This window comes from Branchiostoma lanceolatum, chromosome 17, assembly GCF_035083965.1.
Source record: "Branchiostoma lanceolatum isolate klBraLanc5 chromosome 17, klBraLanc5.hap2, whole genome shotgun sequence".
In the NCBI taxonomy this organism is placed as follows: domain Eukaryota; kingdom Metazoa; phylum Chordata; class Leptocardii; order Amphioxiformes; family Branchiostomatidae; genus Branchiostoma; species Branchiostoma lanceolatum.
Genome location: NC_089738.1, coordinates 15,484,042 through 15,502,820, shown reverse-complemented (window position 1 = coordinate 15,502,820; position 18,779 = coordinate 15,484,042). Strand labels below are relative to the sequence as shown.

At 45.6% G+C, this 18,779-nt stretch overlaps 2 protein-coding genes across 9 annotated transcripts in view; one reads left to right on the top strand and one right to left on the bottom strand.

Annotated features, from left to right (window-relative positions):
* Positions 1-18,779, top strand: part of LOC136422354 (methyltransferase-like protein 27) — a 28,908-nt gene that overhangs the window by 8,733 nt on the left and 1,396 nt on the right. For 4 of the 8 annotated variants that reach the window (XM_066410061.1, XM_066410064.1, XM_066410063.1 and 1 more), the window contains exons 2-3: positions 7,502-7,610; positions 7,936-8,071. In XM_066410061.1, coding sequence (XP_066266158.1) covers positions 7,582-7,610; positions 7,936-8,071 — 165 coding nt within the window. In that variant the 5' untranslated portion in view covers positions 7,502-7,581. The remainder of the gene's footprint in view (positions 1-7,501; positions 7,611-7,935; positions 8,072-18,779) is intronic. The other 4 variants (XM_066410069.1, XM_066410066.1, XM_066410065.1 and 1 more) reach the window with 1 other exon arrangement.
* Positions 16,010-18,769, bottom strand: LOC136422347 (zinc finger MYM-type protein 2-like). Its single transcript, XM_066410049.1, has one exon. The coding sequence runs from the start codon at positions 18,562-18,564 to the stop codon at positions 16,714-16,716; it is 1,851 nt and encodes a 616-aa protein (XP_066266146.1). The 5' UTR covers positions 18,565-18,769; the 3' UTR covers positions 16,010-16,713.

Genomic DNA, 18,779 nt, shown 5'->3' with positions numbered 1-18,779 from the left:
TCTGAGCTTCTCCGTTTCTCTTTCCTGGCCCGTTCAAATGAGTTGCTTGGTTTCTCTCACCGCCATCCTCAGTGTTGTCACCCTTGCTTTTGTACCTCCTCTCTGACATCCATTCCCGGCACTTGACCCCCTTGGGCCAAAAGTCTTCCTTCACCACCATATGTGCCTGGTGCAGTAGAACATTGATTCTTGCAAATGCTATGTCTTTCTGTCTGCTGTTCATGACTCTCACAAAGGATAATTGAACTCCCTTACTCTGAGCATACTTGAGTATCATACTCTGAAGGCTCTCTGTTTCTGTCTTCTTCATGTAGCCCAAGAAGAACCTCTTTCTTCGCAGTCGGTTTCTCTCAATGCCCACAAAATCAGAGAAGTCAGTGTGGCTGTCTGCACAATTTTTCCCTGTTTGTAACCTTCTGTGTTCGGTGTTGAATTGTTGAGTTCTAGGGGAGTTCTCTTGTTGCACATGTGTCACTGCTTCCTTGTATGTCTTGTTCTGTGTGCATTCAATTCTCTTTGCTCCTCGTTGGTTACTTCTCAATCTTGATGGGTCTCTCTGTGGCTTTGGGCTCTCTGTCTTCTTTCTGCCCCTGAGTGCTACCTGCCCTGAGCTCACACTTGGACTTACTGTATTAGTCTGTCCAGGGCCCTTCTCGGCTGCCAGTGGCCATGTATTACTCCCCTCATCTGCACTACTTGGTGAGTCAGGGGCTCTGCATGTAGACTTCATAACTGTTGCTCTTTCTCTTCCTCTTATGCCCCTTATATTCTTATATTGTTGTTATTCCGTACTCATATTTACAATCTCTCAGAGGCCAGGTGAACGAACCTGCCAGGGGTATCCCATGCCCCACACGTCTAGTCTACTGATGACCATTGGGACATTAAAAAACAACCATTCGATCAGATCTATCATATCATATCTATAAAAAACTGTTTCTGTGTATTGTACAAATAACTCTCAGAGTTCTTTAAAGGTCTTCAGTGTTTCACTTTCAAAGTTCATTGTCTCTGCATCATTCTCTACAACTCCTTGTGAATCCACACAGCTCAGTTCTCCACGTACAGCTCGCGTGTTTAACTCGCAGCCTAGCTTCTGCCAAGACTGTGTTGTAGCTTTTCTTGGGTGGTTAAAGTCCAGCTCTTTCTTCTTCTCCCGTATGTGCTTACATACTATGTTTGTACTCAGCTCTCGTGTGCTCTATTCTCCTCTCCCCGTGCTGTAGTTTTGCCTCTCTTTCCAGGTGGCGTGCTTTAATGCCATGGCTGCCAGAGGGCGGAGCAATCTGGCCGTTGTTGTGATGAAGGCGCTCCACACAGCTGGTTCCACAACTTCTTCTACTATCTCGGCACCCAGCATGACCTCTGTGAATCTCTCGTCTGGTTGTTCGTGTACTTTTACCATGACTCTTACTCCCAGAATGTTTGCTATTTCTTCTGCCAGGGTTTGTCGTAAGTGGTTAAAAGTGGAACATCTGGTGACTAGATGACCGACCAAGTCTTCTGTAGGGTCATGGCAGGTTGGACATGTTTTTACGGTGTGTCTGGTTGGGATGGTACTGAGAAGTATGAGGTTCTTAACGTCTCTCTGGTACTCTGGCTGTTGTCTTGCTAGTGTCCATAACTTGTGGGGTTTGTTGTTTGTCTGGTGGACTCTGTAGAACCTGTGGCAGTTGGTTTGGGACGCTGTGCTCGCCCTCCACCTCTCACTCTCTTGTGTCTGTATTGTCGTCTTCACTAGATGTTTCCATGCATTTACTGTAGGGAAGTCTGTTGTCAACCAGTATCCTTCCAGCCACTCCACCAGGCCATATTCCTTAGCAACTTCAAAACACTCGTTCACAAATCCTCTTGTCTTACTGCCTGGTTTTGCTAGGATGTAGGAGTACAGCCTGAGGAGGAACACTCTCTTTGCAAGTACAGTGTTTTGCAGACTGACAAGCTTTCCGAAAAGGCAGAGTTTACACTTGTCTAGAATTGACTTCAGACTTGTCATTCCTATTGCACTTAGACACGCTGTCGTCTCTGTCTGAAAGTGCATGCCTTGCATGTTTTTTGCTCCCCTTCTGTGCACTCTCTCTAGTTTGAGTAGATCACTATTTGAAGGGTCCCAAAACTCGCAGCCATGCAGCATGCTGGGAATGACCAATGTGTTGTACAGGGTCTTGTAGATTAAAGGGTTGGGATGTTGTCCTTCAGAGCCTGTTGTCAAAATCGCACTAATCTTTCCCTTCCCTTTTCTGCATGCCGCCTCAATGGGTTCTTTAGATAACATGTTGGCAGAGTGTTGTACTCCAACATGCGTTACTGTAGCTGTCTCTGGTATAGAACTTGTTCCCATTTTCCATGTGGTTGTATCACAGGCCACATTTTGGCTGCTAGTTGTCTGCCCAAAGACGATGCATTTACTTTTTCCTGGTGCAAATTCAAACCTCCATTTTCTTCCATAATGTCCCATAGTGTCGATCATTCTCTGCAGACCTGCCTGTGTGCTCGCCAGCAGACATATGTCATCCGCTAAGGCAGGTGAAGCACAACTGATCCCTCCTATGCTCACTCCTCCCGACTGTAGCTGTAGTTCGTCGTGCACATCATCTGTTGCTAGTAGATAGCAGGTAAGGGACAGTACACCTCCTTGGTTCACACCTCTTGAAGTGCTGAATTCTCTGGAAACACCTCCATTCAGCAGGACCTAATATGTACAACCTGTGTGCATGAGCTTGAGGAGTCTCCATAGTCTGCCATTTACTCCTTTCTTGTACATTTTAAACAACATTCCCTCCAGCCAGACTGTGTCGTAAGCTTTCTTTGTATCGAGGAAGCAACCGTATACTAGGCTCCCTCTTTCCATGTAGTGGTTGGTCACTTCTCTCACGATGAAAGCGGTAGTGATGTTGCTGCATCCGATTTGTCCCCCGCTCTGGAGTTGGTGAGGTATACCTCTATCATGGAGCCAAGGACTCCATCTGTTAAACAATGTCCTCTCCCATACTTTGGAAATGACAGGTAACAGTGTCACACCCCGGTGTGAGTCCATGTCTGTTTTGTTGGTTTTACCTTGCTTCATCCTCGTCCACCAGGACCTTTCCGCTTGACGATACATCCGCGAGCGATGTATCGTCAAGCGGAAAGGTCCTGGTGGACGAGGATGGGCCATCTTTGCCTCCACTCTTTCCATTCTTCAAACCCTTGCAAACAGAGGCTACCTCTTGTGGGGAGAAGGGTTCTTCCAGTATCCCTTCCAGGTTGCTGTAGCTTTCTTCTTCCATCTTGGCTACCTCTTCTGTGATTTGGTTCTTGTGTATTTCATCAAAGCGCATGGCTTCCTCTTCTTGTTCGTTGCCCAGTGTCTCAAAGTGTCTTGCCCAAGTTTCTCTCACTTGACTGGGATTGTTGATGACTTGTTCCCCCACTTTTACTGCTTGAGGCCTGTTGGTTCTGCCCTTTCTCTGTCTGATCTTTTTCCAGAACTCTTTGTCGTTAGATGCTGCTAGGGCTGCCAGCTCTTCATTCTGTTTGGCTTCTTGTAAGAGCTTTGCTTTCCTCAGTTCTGACCTGAACTGGTTCTTCCTCTCTTTGTAAGCCTTGTACAGTTGGTTCTCTTTCTCCCTTGGTTTTCCCCCTTCTTTCCATTGCATCCAAGCGCTCACTTGTTGCTGGTGCGCTTCTGTCAGCGTTGGTGACCAGTAGGGTTTCTGGTGTTTCTTACACTTATTTGCGGGTATCACTTCTTCTCCTGTTGTTCTCAGTATTGTTGTTATTGTATCAAGATCTTTCTCTATGGACCCTGCTGACCATGTGGCTGGAGCACTATTCGATTCTAGTCTCTCACTCACTCTTTTTTTGTAAGCCTCTTTGAGTGTCTGGTCTCCATCTCTATGCCAGTTGAGTTTTGGTCTGATCACTGTTTCTTCGAACTCATTTGGCTTGTTGACGAATGAGGCAACTATGGGGCTATGATCTGATAAGTTGAGGCTGCAATCTCCAATCACTTTGCATGAGACTGCTTCTGTTAACAGAGAGTAAGGTATGAGGATGTGGTCTATCGTGGACAAGTGTTTGTCTCCATTAGCTTGAAAGGTATGGAGTGGTCCCTTGCAGAGATGGCTCAAGTTCAGGGAAAACAAGTCCAGTTCATCTAGTGTGCCCCATAGTTCTTTGCCCAGTTTGGATGGCTGACCTCTGCCCCTTGGGCCTCCCTGTTCGCCGAGGTCTGCGTTAAAATCTCCGACAAAGATCATTTCACCTTCATTTTCATACTTTCTGTATAGTTCTGTCATAATGTCTAAATGCTCTCCGTAGTTGTCTATTGCCAAGCCACTATGTGGCATATAGGCTGCAAAGACAAAGATTTTCTGGCCGCTTTGGAGTCTTACTCTCACTCCAATAATCCTGTCATTGCCATCTTCCAGTTTGTGTACTGCATAATCAATACTCTCCTTCCACAGTAAGGCAACTCCACCTTGCCCTCTTCTCCAACCTGTGGTATGTTTGAATTCCTTTAGCCGGTTATCTGCTCTCCCCCACCCTCTGTGGCTATTCATTACTTTGTCAAGTTCTGGTAGTGCATCTTGGTATAGCCAGTGTTCAGTAACTGCAAGGATGTCTATATGAGCCAGCTGTTTCCTTATGAATGGCAGTGCTGTCACTAGTCCTCTGGCATTATAGCAGCCAACTGTTAGCTCTTTAGATGAGTCTTCTGTAGTAGTGGCAATCATTGTGTGACCTCTGAGTCTGTTGGCCCTGTCAAAGGACTGCTTCTTGTTGCTTGGTTTCTCTCACCACCACCCTCAGTGTTGTCACCCTTGCTTTTGTACCTCTTCTCTGACATCCATTCACGACATTTGACCCCATCGGGCCAAAAGTCTTCCTTCACCACCATATGTGCCTGGTGCAGTAGAACATTGATTCTGGCAAACGCTATGTCTTTTTGTCTACTATTCATGACTCTCACAAACGATAATTGTACTCCTTTACTCTGTGCATACTTGTGTATCATGCTCTGAAGGCTCTCTGCTTCTGTCTTCTTCATGTAGCCCAGGAAGAACCTCTTTCTCCGCACTCGGTTTCTCCCAATACCCACAAAATCTGAGAAGTCAGTGTGGCTGTCTGCACAGTTGATGTTGTTCCTCCCTGTCTGTAGCCTTCTGTGTTCGTTGCTGTATTGTTGGGTTCTGGTAGGGCATGTTAACGAATGTGGTGAACGACTTGGTCTCTTTTTCCTTATAGGGGAGTACTCTTGCTGCACATGTGTCATCACTGCTTCCTTGTATGTCTTGTTCTGTGTGCATTCCAGTCTCCTTGTTCCTTGTGGACTACTTCTCAGTCTTGACGGGTCTCTCTGTGGTTTTGGGCTCTCTGCCTTGTTTCTGTCCCCTGTACTCACACTTTGACTTCCTGTATAAATCTGTCCTAGGCCCTTCTTGGCTGTCAGTGGCCATGTCTTACTCCCCTCATCTGTGCTGCTTGGCGAGTCAGGGGTTCTGCATGTAGCCTTCATATCTGTTGTTCTGTCTCTTCCTCTTATGCCCCTTGAATCAGTGTTTCCTCTTGGGCTGGGATCTAAATTGATAACATTGGTTTCGCCAGCATGGTCATTACTTCTGGTACTCTTCTCCCCACTCTCGCTTTCAGTCTCATTTCCATCTCTAGACCGCCTTGTCTCATTCTGCTTTTCTTTGCCCTGTTGGTTTCCCTGCCTCTCTGTTGGGCTGTTTGAGCCCCGTTGCTCATGGCGTGCAGATTGCAGGTATGAGGTTATTGTATCTCCCTGTGTTGTGGTCGAGGGCTCCTCAGTATGTTTCACAAATCTAACCCCTGTACCAAGTCTCTTGTTGTCTCCACCAGTTTGGTTGCTGTTGTCTCCATTTCTCAAGATGTGGTCTGCTGTTTCACTTGTGACACATACAGCACTTGAGGTCTCGAGATCTTTGCACCTGGCCCTTATCTCTTGTACCATTTGGTGTGTCCTTGACAGGGCGTACTCTTGCTCTCTCAATCTTTCTTCAAGTGAGTGTGCCAGATTCTGTACATATGTTGTAATTTTGCCCATCTTTGCCTCTTTGTCTGTGTCAGCTTTCTTAGAGAAGCCTTGTAGAGCCTGGAGCTCTGTTTCTACTGAGTTGATCTTGTTGTTGTGGGTTGCAACTGTTGTCTGCATTCTCATCTGGGTGGTTTCAGACTTCTTTAGCTTTGATTTCATGCCCTCCATCTCTTCTGTAATCACAAGTTGTGATCCTTTAAGCGCTGCTATTTCCTCCTGGGTACTCTTTTGATGTCTGTCCCAGTGTTCTGTTACGTCATCTCTGGCTTCCTCATGGCGTCTTAGCTTGTTGTTCAAGCTCTCAATTTTCCCTTTCAATTCCTTCACCTCCTTCTTAAGTACCTCTCTCAGACTTGCATTTTCTGCCAGTATCTTGGCTACGACGTCATTATCCTCTTCATTTTCTCCTAGTTCTAGTATTGGATTCAGAGTTCTGCTTCGTGTGATTGCTGGGCTCTTCCATGTACTGTGCTGTGTTCCATGGGGGAATATTTTCTTTACTTCCGCCAGGTTTCTTTCCCCTCTATGAACTGGAATAAAGTACACACATCCTCTGCTAACCTGTTAGCGACCGGCTCGGTGTTGGCCCTGAAGGTTCTCTTCTTGGGCTGTCCCTGAGGACAACCGGGCCTCTCTCGTCTGGCAATAGCAATCAGCGCCTCTCTTGTATGGTTCAGGATATGTTCATCGTCGTTGCTGGCTGCGAGGATCTTCTTCTTTGCTGTACACCTGTCCAGTCCTGCAATGTGGCTTTTTACCAATTGCAGGACCTGTCTTGGTGTCTCCGGGTCGTCATCGAAGGAGATGTCCTCCATCCCCTTCAGCCATGTTCCTGAGCCTTCCAGCTCCTCGATCTCCATGTCTGGATACGCGTTCCACTGCTCCCCAGTCCGCTCATCCTCCATGTCTGATCTTCTTGGAGCGCTGCCGGCTGGCGTCCTTCAGACAAGGCCCCCTAGGTCGGCGTCCTCCGCCCTATAAAACAAAGAATACTCGGCAGTACACGAGTTACGGATATAAAAATCAAGGTATACTAAACGTCTTTTGCTCTAGCTAATGTTTCGGAAACAAGTACTAGATACTCACCGGGCCCGATGATGGTACTGGGCTAAGTACAGCGTCACGCCGATGGGGAGGGGGGCGCTGCACACCTCTCGCTTCGGTCCTGTTTCTTCGGCACTCGGCCCGATTTCCAGAGTCTAATGGATTCTTCTGTACTCCCTCGGTTCTTGTCTCTTTCCACTTCGCACGTAAGTCCTCTAACAGTGTTTTAGTGGGCTAGAAACTCTGTTTACTGAGAGTTTGAGCGACCCCTAAAACAACGCGTCCGCCATCTTGGACGATACCACTCTTTTGCAAAATAAATTCATTCATTCACTCATTCATTCATTCATTCATTCATTCATTCATTCATTCATTCATACATTCATTCATACATTCATTCATTCATTCATTCAGATTCGGCCCCAACATGTCCAACGAGCTGGTTTACGTTCCGTGGAACCAGGATATTTCCCTGGAGGGCGTCAGGAAGAACTATGACGACTGGGCTACGTCATACGACCAGGTAAGCGTCGCAGGTTGTTCTTGTCAATGGCTCAATTTCGCCTCAACGGGAAAGAGGCCAAAGTAAGCATGTTCTTAATCAATGGGTATTCTTAGCTCAAAGAAAATTGAATAAGGATAAAAAAAGCCGAATTTTGTTGCTTCCAAAGTGATCAGCAGATAAACGAGGTAATTTATTAAAGAACTTCAGGCATGTCAGGGGAGTGGTTAGAAAATACAGGCTATCCATGTGCCTTTTTTGGCTAGCAGAATATTAATTCAACTGTATCGGCAAATACAGCATGTTCATCACATTAGATGTGCCTTCTCCAAAATGTCCCCGGCAGGAGTATGCCGAGTTGGACTACAAAGCCCCTCGGCCGGTGTTGTGCTGAGACGCTGGCCGAGAAACTAGCAGGGACGGATCGGCGGAAATTTCGGATTCTGGACGTGGCGGCTGGGACGGGGCTCGCTGGAGAGGAGGTGAACATGGGCGCACATGTGATTTGTAACACTGTATATGGTCGTGTGAATGTATGTGCGTGGATGGGGGCGTTGCATGTTTGTGTGTATTTGCACGTGCGCGCGCGTGTGTGTGTATGTGTGTGTGTGTGTGTGTGTGTGTGGACGTGTGTGGAGGAGGCAGTGTGTGCATCCTCTGTAAAAAAGAACGTCCTGTGGACTAGTCCGGGACTAGTCCGCGGGGTCCCAGCAGGTCCTAGCAGGTCCCAGACAGTTGGGACTAGTCCCGACCTGACGGACGTCTGGCCAGCAGGTCCGAGGTGACCCCGGGGACCGGGCCATTAAGTGGTCCTGGTGGTCCGCGGGTCCCGGGGACCACCAGGACTAGTCCGGCTAAGTTTTAAAACGCATTGCCAGGGATCCGTAGCGCAGCGCCCCCTCCCGTACATCGGGTGCATCGTATTTTCCAAGCAGATGTTAGAGTCGAGGACTTGAGGGCTATTAATTTAAGAAAGTTGTGGCCGCGATTTCTTTCGCCCCCCCCCTCTCAACCCTCCTCGTCACTAGTCAACGGTTTGCTACAAATACACGCGATTTATCTGTGGAAATTAAAGCAAAAATGTAGAATACGCCACGAAATGCGAACAATATCGTTCTGAACTTGACACATAGTGAACCTGGAGAACTACAAATACCGGTTTATCATCCGGCGGCGGCGAAACTCAGGGGCTTGGGAAATGTCGCCGTTTGAATATTTGCCTCTCACGCCCTTGTGCCGATCACTGCGCACTTCACACCTACGAGTTACACCTCCCCCTCGATAAAGCCAGTGGCTGTGCTAACTGCTATTGTTTATCAACTCGTGTGGGAAATCTGAACTCTGGCCGTGAAACACGAAAGACGGCCGAGATCGGCCGTCACCACCCGCCCCGCGCCGCTGCATGCTAGCGGCAAGCCGGGTCAAAGGTCACTCATAGATATTTCAATAACACGCCGGCGACTCATGAACATCGCAGCCGCAATTCAATCATAAGAACAATGTTGTGAACACCGTTTTTTTTCCCAGGCACTGTTGAAGCTTGACTTAAGCGACTTAAACAATTTTCTGACGGACCACATGGAATCAAGCGCAAGTAAATGCGGACAAATTTCTCACTTGACTATGGCTCTCCAAAAAAAAAATGAATATCTATTCTAACCAACCTCCTTGATCTATGCAAACGTCACCCGCGCGATGCGTGTTACAGGCCTGCGTGTTACCGCATGAAGACCGTTGCTATGGGCTCGACGGTTGCCATGTCCCCGGCGCCTCTGATCTGCTCTGATCAAGTTTCGCAATGGGCGTGGCCTACTTCATGTGAATGTGACGTACTCCGACGCTTGAGACTTCGTTGCTGGTGGGAAGGCGGTGGGAGTCACGCCAAAATTGTGCCATGAATGTTGCATTTAGACATTCGGAGGATGCCACGTAATCTCCAAGCAGATCTATAGGTTGCGAAGACCGTGTCAAACTGGCAGAAGAAGAATCGGTATAATATCTGTAAACAACAACAACAACAACATTGCTGCGTACCGTCGGAAATCTTTACAACGTCCATTTAATAATTTGGTAAGAAAGCGATGATCAACAATAACCTCCTTGCGCTAATACAACTCAGGGGGGTTAACCTCCTTGCACAACTCAAGATAAATTCTACCGTCAAAGCCAATATATATCATGACTTATGAGACATTATAAACGATTACACCAAGGAGGTTGAAAGATCCTTAAGATTTTACCACAGTAGTCACAGTTTCCGTAACGCTTGTCGCCCTCTCAAACGAAAAGAGTTATGAAAAGAATTTTGTAAACTCCAGGGTGTTTTATGACACCACTGGGGTTTCCTCTCCCGGATCCTAGCATGAAGCAAGCTGTGATAATTTCGGGTCGAGGGGCGAATGGTCACATCAGGAAGCCATTTGGGATTAAGAAGAACCAACTGCGCATGTTCACAACGACATAATAGAAATGGCGGCGTTTTTAACGGTCATCTTGGGTCTGAGCTAGTATGCGATGTTTGTACATTTGTGTTGTAAGTTAGTCGCAATTTCATCTACTTCAGTATTTCTGATAAAAAGAAGGTCGGTCGATTCACCAGAGGATTACTGTCGAGACGACATGGAATGCTGGACACTTATGGCGACAAACTTGGACAGTTACAAATCTGATCAAGGGACTTTACTGTCCGGAGGAAACCCGAAGAATGTGTCCTTTTTGTCTGGAAGACAAGAAAAGGTCATACTTGCTACAATACGAAGGTCACGGAAGATGCACTCAGGTTTCCCACGCTGGTAAGTTTCTACTCTTGTATGGATGATGTCATGTTCTGTTAGAGAATTATTATTCAACACAGGAGGACAAGGTGATCTTGCCGAATCCAGAAAAAGAGAAGTACTGTACTAGTGTAGAATAATATATATGTAGGGGTAGAAAATGAGCTAAGGTTACGCAAGGGTTTAACAATTTAGCACCCCGTCCTGCCAAGATCATGGAATCCGGTAAATCCTATATTTATATATGTTTAAATTTAATAATCTTTTGGTTGTCTAAACGTGACTGTGGCTTTATTTGAGTGTTAATAATTGAGTGTTTGTGCGTGTTGGTGGGGAAATGGGTGGTCATCAGCTTTCAAGAAACTACTTGACAGAAATTCGGGCGACCCTTCAAAAAGGATAATTTTGTTAAACAAAGAACCACGGTTGGTGTTTGAATTTTTGTAACGTACGGCGGGGGGCAGCGGGGACAGGTTTTTGGGGTAGCCTAACATAAATTGTAACTTTGAATTTCGAGTGACTTGATTTCGCAATGTTGATAAACAGAATAGCCAAATTATAACGGTACACATCAATCGAAAAGTACTAGAGAATATCTGTCACGATGGAATCGAGTTTCACTCTCTGAGTAAAAGTCCCGCAGTCCTGTGTCGATAACATCACAATTTGGTGTGATCTGCCAAGGACATTATCCTTGGATCTGCCTAGGATTGGAATGCAGACCACCAGCAGAGTCTGAAAACAACAACGGATGAAAGATCATTAGACAGTACACCCAAGGATCCATGCCTGGCGGGGCTATAACTTATAAGTAAAGTTGAGTAGAGTTTTTGACTAAAGTAAAAAAGTAATTATTTCCTTACGATAAAGTTTATAATCTGATACAAAATGTTACTGAAAGCTGTTATTAATGGGTGGTTGAAACAAACAATGGGGCATGTTTCTGCTATCGGCACTCCGGGCAGTCTGGTGTCAGGACCAGAGCCACACGGGGGAGGATAAAAGTCCGTCTCCTGATCTCCAAGCAGATGTTTGATAGAGCCGTCGGGGAAAACAGGACGCTTGTAAGACATACAATATTGTCATTTTTCCCAGAAATCTCAGCACGTCAGCTCAAAAAAATCATGTGGTCGAGACCGTCGAGTTATATAATCAAGTGCATCTTCTATCAGTACAACCTGATTACAAGTTAGAGGAATAATCTAACCAACGTCCTAAATTGATGCATAGGGATTTATTAAACCATAACCTCACTAGTATTATACTCAGGTACTTCTGAGCTGTAAGATCTCATCAAATACTTGTTTTCATCTATCTATCTATCTATCTATCTATCTATCTATCTATCTATCTATCTATATATATATATATATATATATATATATATATATATATATACAACAATCTTTATTGACACAACAAAAGTACAGCGACTCTCGTAAGGACTTTGGAATTGACTTACGATAATGACATTAGCGATCTGCGGAGCCTGGTAGAGGCTAATTACTATCCGTTTCCCATATATTTTTTTAGGCAATTCATAGCATAGATCTATATTTCATTATTTGGTATTAGGCAGCTGCTTTTTACGATTTTTTTGTGGAAATGGACGAAAATTGATACGCACATGGATGCCACCCACACAATCAAATAAACATGTCCTTAGTTGCAAAACCTGCAAAATGTCATTTCGCAAGGAAGGTAACGAAGGAATTGCAGACACAGGCCTCAAACTTTGTTTTGGAGTCCTGTGCTGCGTATCTCTACTATGTTTGAATGCACGTACATGCGAACGTACTTTCCGTTTTAAAAAAGTAGCATTGACTAATGTAGACAGGAAATCTGTTAGCTGCCAAAGTATATTTTTGTATTACCAAAGTTAAAAAATAGCCGCCTTGGCTCCTCCGAAAGACGCGTTAGACTTGGATTGCTATTCAAGCTCCTTCTTCCAGTTGGATACGGTCTTTGCAATCCATTGGGCCTGCTTGGACTTGGAGACTAGCGTTAGAGGCGCTAGGCCTAGACGAGGTCACGAATGTTCTCACAAGACTTGAAGTGATGACGTTATAAATGCTCTTAAGTTAACCTCCTTGTTAGTTTGTATGCAAACAGGATTTCTTAGATTTAGACATTTGCAGCAGGGCTCAAGGTAGATCTTTCTATTTTTAACCTCCTTGATGTAATCGTCGAAACCAAAAACACGCCAGTATTTTCTTGTAGTCTCTACCAGACTAACCGGCTACAGGGAGAACATTTGCCGGGGGACTTTGGCAATGGAGGGTAACATTCGCAATATTTGACCCTATAGCCGACTCCCACCTACAGAGTTGGCTCTATTTGGCCAATTTCTACTATTTTACCAGCGACCCGCGGAGGGTTAGGAAATAAGGATTTCTACAGCACGTGTGAACATCCTAAATAGTGATACACACAAAGGCGCCATCCGGAGTGCGGACACTGTGACATATAACGCAAACTCCAGCTGTCCGGCCCGCGGGGGTTTCCGTTACAGGCGGCGAGCGGACACGGGGCTTGGTTGAAACCAGGCTAACTGTGACATAGGTGTGAAGTGGCTTTGATTGGTGCGAGGCGGTTCTCTCTATCATCAAGGATATTTCACATTATAATTAAATGTCCTTGATTTCAACGATATCAACGTTCACATGTAAGAATAAGAATGTATGTGTTTCTCTGTGTGGGGGAGATAATGCATATGAAAGTATGCGATAGATTTTCGTCTGTATATTGACACAAATGATATGATTAATGTAGACCACCTTAGCCTCCGTTGCAGGCCTTCCCACTTACTACTTCCCACTAGCGTTTTACTGGCGATTTTTGTTCAATTTTGTGTGTGTGGGGGGGGGGGGGGGGGCCCAACACTTAACGACAGGCAGTAAATTTCTAGCGAGGTCCAATCAAATGGCTGTTAGCAGGTCACCGAACGTCACCGACAATTAGCCAATGACGGCCAACAAAGCCAGTCCTTTAAAATGCAAAGTAGGCAATTAACGCCAATCTACTGGCACGCGATGGGCAAGAAGGAATATTTCACACCCTTTGTCCGTCGATTACTGGTTCATTGTTAATAGCGGCAATACATTACGAAGTAACTTTTCGTGTGACTTGCAGCACATGACTTTTAATCCTGCTTATGTAGAGCAGAACTACGCACTGAACAAGTTTTAAACATCGACACGACCTGACTACACAACGCCTTATATTTGATAATGCAGTATAGCCATAACGCCACGCTTCGGAGAGAGCATTTTGGTATCTTTAGCATGGTTAAAGTTCTAAGCTGTAGCACTTCGTATCATGCATTTTCTTTAAATTTTATATTATACATAATATAATAAACAAAAGCGGGTTTATCGGCTCTTTTGAATAATGCCATATGCCTGCGACTGGCTCATCCCAGCGTCATGGCCGGTGAATCAAAGACGCGCCGCTGTCGCACTCTGGATTCGTTCTTAGGTGACTTTGGCGGAAAATCCGTTCAATGTCTTCTCACGCCGGCAGTCGGCGATTTGGGGCCTCACAATGTGCCACAAAATCCTGACCCAAGACTAGCTTGGACTTGATTTCCCTCCATTTCTGTACGCGGCCCGTCTTTGAGAACTTGCTTTTGGTGGGAAATGTTGGGTCGACTCGAAGACTTTCACCCTCGTCGGGATCTATTCCCTCCCGCAATGACCGCTCTATTAGCGCTAGTGCAGCGCCATTGAAGCTGTAAAACTTCATCTCTTCAGTCTCTTCGCGTTTTGGTGGTGAAAGTTAACTTTACAAACTGATAGATCTAGATCTAGATGTATACGTATGGAAGTAGTGGGAATAACAACTCAAAGGCGCTTGGTTTGAGTTGATGACATTTACATAAGACCAGGGGTGTTAACAACCCAAAACTCGACCGTCATTGGCTAATTGTCGGTGACGTTCGGTGACCTGCGAGCAGCCATATGATTGGACCTCGCTAGAAAGTTACTGCCCGACATTTAGTGTACACGGGGGGGCCCGGGGCTATCTGCTTGAGCCCCGTATCTGCTTGGGATCCCAAGCAGACACGGGACCCATTGGCCAAGCAGATACGGGGGCTCAAGCACATACGCCCCCCCCCCCCCCAAAAAAAAAAAATTGAAGAAAAAAACCGCTAGTAGAACGCTAGTCGGAAGGCCTGCATGCAACGGAGGCTAAGGCCATCCCAGCTATAGCATAGCACAGGCCACATGTTACAACCATTTTCGTATAAATGCACAATTATGATTATGTCTAGCTAATCATAGGGCTCCTACATTTATACAAGGAGGTTATATAACCTCCTTGATTTATACAATTAACAAGCAGCGATAAGAAGCTGAAAGAATGTATACTTAGTATACTCTATATATTACTCTCAGCTTCCTCTCGCTTCTTGGTAATTGTATAAATGTAGGATGCTGTATGATTATCCGAGTTGGTTTATCGAAGGCTGTAAGGAATATTAGTTTCTCTTTACTGCTGAAGTATCTGGGATTCTGGAGTGGGGGAAATTACATCTCACATTATCGAAAAGAATGCTTCCATCGCTATCATACGGCATTCTACAGTAAAATGTACAGGTACGTTATCTTCTACTAGCAACTTGACAAAGAAATATAGTTGGACAAGTTGGAAAAACTCTTCCTACAGGGGAGGAGCAGAAATGAATTTTCATTGGCCCGAAATTTAAATGGCTTCATTCTATGCATTTTACTTGCGGCAAGTAAAACCATTCAGGGGACGAAAACGGTTGCGCTCCTTCTCTGCCAACTAACCAAACAAAAAATACATTCAAGCTCTCTAATTTTACACTCTGTGTGGATACAAGGGAGCATATCTTACTACAGTTTCCACCCTTTAATTGGTAACGGACTTAGTAGTATTTAACCAGGCAGTAAAAAAACTGCCCCTGTTCCTTTACAACCTTCAGCTATCGCTAGATCCTTCCCGGTATACTATACCGGTACATTGTACTAGCCTGACCAGACTTTGTAGCATTCGTCCGCTCCCCAAGCTCGGCTACCGGTTCCCGGCACTCCAGCGAACACAACAGGTAATGCGATATCCTTCTTCGGAGTTCCTCCTATGATCTTGGGAAGGGGTGTGTCCAGCGGTCTGTGAACACTGCGTCATTTCCATCGCACTGTGCTCACGTGCACTCAGCATATGCCGATGTCAGTCAAAGTTTTGGACCGCTGTTGCTAGGGCAATGGCGCCGGAAGTCTAAAGCGGCGTCTCTGATCTGAACATACGATGATACCAATGTTCGTCGGTCCATAGTTTTTGTTTCTCAAAACCAACATTACCAAACCAAGAAATAAAATATTTTGTCATAGTAAAATACTTAAAATGATTATGTAGAATAGATATAAACAGCCCGAAGGCAGGTCCGACCATTACGTCTTAGAACCCGGCCGTCTTCCCCTCAGCCAATCAGGAGCAGGGATTTCTCGTGACTAAATCCCATAGTAGGGTCCCCCAAGTGCCAGGGGTGTACTAACTAACCTGTCAATCAAACTATCACAGAGACGCCCATGCACTAACCAACCTGTCAATCAGACTAACACAGAGTCAATCAGACGCCCACCTTTCACATGGGAATATAAAGGATTAGTCACAGACAGCCTGGTCAGTGTTCCAGTGTTTATTCAACTTGAACAACAACAATATCAGAAATACTGAGTACATAAAATAACTTGAGAAGGTTAAAAAAAGCAAGAAAATTCTCATGTTTCTAGTTCTAAAACAGTCAACAAAGCTGAACTTTCAACAAACTCATAGCAAATAAACTGAAAGAAATGGGTGGTAAACAAATGCAGTTCCAGTTAACTGTCGCCTATTGATTGTTTCCTGTTCTAAACTTTCCACAAATCTAAACTTTCAACTCATAGCAAAATAAGCAAATAAACTAATTTAAAAAACAACAGAAAAACTCATTAGATATTATCGCAAACTCTAAACGTGGGTTATATAAGTATCTTGGTACTTGCACCACATGTGTAGCATAAAACAAAAATGCTTGTCACAACAGTATAATAACTCATAGCAAAATAAGCAAAAAAACATATTACAAAAAAAAACAGAAACTCACAAGATATTATCGGAAACTCTAAACATGGGTTACATATTTTTGGAGGACATACTTTAACTATAAGTTTCTTGGTACTTGCACCACATGTAGCATCAAACAAATGCTTGTTACAACAGTATACTAACTCAAAAAAAAGGTACCCCACATGTAGCATCAAACAAATGCTTGTCACAGCAGTATGCTTGTCACAGCAGTATACTACACGGAAATATTGAAATTTTGGAAACTTACAGTTAACACGTTACAAGTCCAATACAATGTTCAGTCCATTAGGGTGGCTGATTGAGAGTCGGCTTCCGATGGCGATGTTGGTATTTCCTCTTCGTGGCTGTGATACTGTGGGCTTCATAGAGGGTGTAGCAAGCACGTCACTGGTAGTTGTTTCTGCAGGTGCAGTAGGATGATTGTAAGGCGATGGCTGGGGCGGCTGCAGTTGGTTGCTGACGTCTTTGAGCAGCTCTGATGACGGGCGCTTGTAGGCACGGACGGCGTTACTCCGGTGCCCCGTCCTGGCCATGATTGTTTGCTCGTCAAACCCGGCAGCCCACATCTGCGTGGCGCAGGTTACCTTGCCACTGTGGTTGGTAAGGTTCCTGCCAGCCGTCAGAACGCCTGCCTTGGCACACATTGTTTTGATGTAGGTGGACAGGGTATTCTTGCCGACCGGTTGTAGGGTGAACTTTGGCACGGTGGATTTGACCATTGGCCTCCTGTAGAAGCTCCCTTGTTGGTGTGGAAGGGAGTTGATGTATGTTTCAAACAGGTTGACCACGCACCGCTCGTTGGTGTTGTCAGCGTGCTGCTTGATCCTTTTCACATCCACCTGCCGATGGTTCAGGCCACCTTGTACATTCTTACAGATCCGTCCTGTGTACAGCATGTACTTTCCACTGACATCAGTTCCAAACTTATACTGTTCTATCTGTAGCCGTCTATGCTCGTCCATTCCTCTCAGTCCAAAGACCTTGCAGTTGTAGTAGAACACACCGTAGGAGAGACCCATTGATGTGGTGGTAGAAATGGTTCCTGTCGTCCACAACTTGTCTTCATCTTCTTGAGTGAGGGGGTCGGCTTGCCGCCTCTCCGCCCCCACCCCGGCGGCAGCTAGCTCCTTCATTCTCGCGTCAAGGGTTTTGCGGAATTCCGCAAACCTCGAGTCTTTTTTATCTAGGAAGTTCATATCATGGCATCCTAGCTCCTCTCTGAAATGTCGCAGCAATGCGGTGACAATTGCATACAGAGTATTTGGCGGGTATGGTGTCCCGTCTTGCTTTCTGATTTCGCAAACGAACCTTGACAACCAGAAGTCCATCTCTTCTGCTGTGATTGACCTGCTTAGCTGTACTGGCACGATGAAGAACTTGTCCCCTACTTCTACGTTGTTCAGGGTGCTGCACTGGTTTCGGTTGAGAGCCCAGTCTCTCCATACAGATACACCGTACCTTGTTGACTGCTGCGTCTTCTTTGGTATACGTTTCTTCTTCATCTCTTCCATCTTTGTTGTAGTGATGGGTTTGGCAAAGCGGCCTGCGGCGGAAGGAGGAGACTGGTGCAGAGTCAGAAGCTGCTCCGGTGGCTTGACATCTGCTGGTGTGACCGGCTGAAATGGGTCTGGTTGAGAAAACACTTCACTTGCTACGCCAAGCAAGTCCATGATGTCATCACTGATCTCTTCAGCAACAATTGCAGGTTCCGGCTTCACCAGTTTGAATGGATCCGGATCTGGCTGAGTTGGAAAGTCATCGATATTGACTCCGATAGACTCTAGGAACTGATCTCCAAACATTTCGAAGGATGCCATCTTGGCTACAAGAGCTCCTGTCTGCCAAGTGAGCGGGAGTGAGCACAAAAATCCCGCCAAAAGTTCCAGAGGTAACATTCCAGCAAGCTGATTGGATAAAATTGTCAAATGATATCCCACCAGGGCCTGTCCTAGACAACTTCTTTGGCGCCAGTTTGAATGACAGGAGCAGGTTACAAATGTTTTCTTATAATCATGCAGTAACACATACACTGGTCCCACCAGGGTCAGAGCTGTCAGAAGATTCGTCATGGTCTTGTGTTCTACTTTTTGACTTCCTTCCTTTGGCATTTTGCTAGATCTACTAACACAATTTTTTTTGGATATATATATTTGTGTTATATATGCTTCGGAAAGACAGCCGGGTTCTAAAATAGATAGGACCCAGGAAGTGTGTGACTTAGTGGTTCTAGCACTGCTCCGCCCACCCTCGGGAGTTTGTTGGCATCCCTCGGGCTTCGCCCTCGGGAGCCAACAAACTCCTCGGGTAGGCGGAGCAGTGCTAA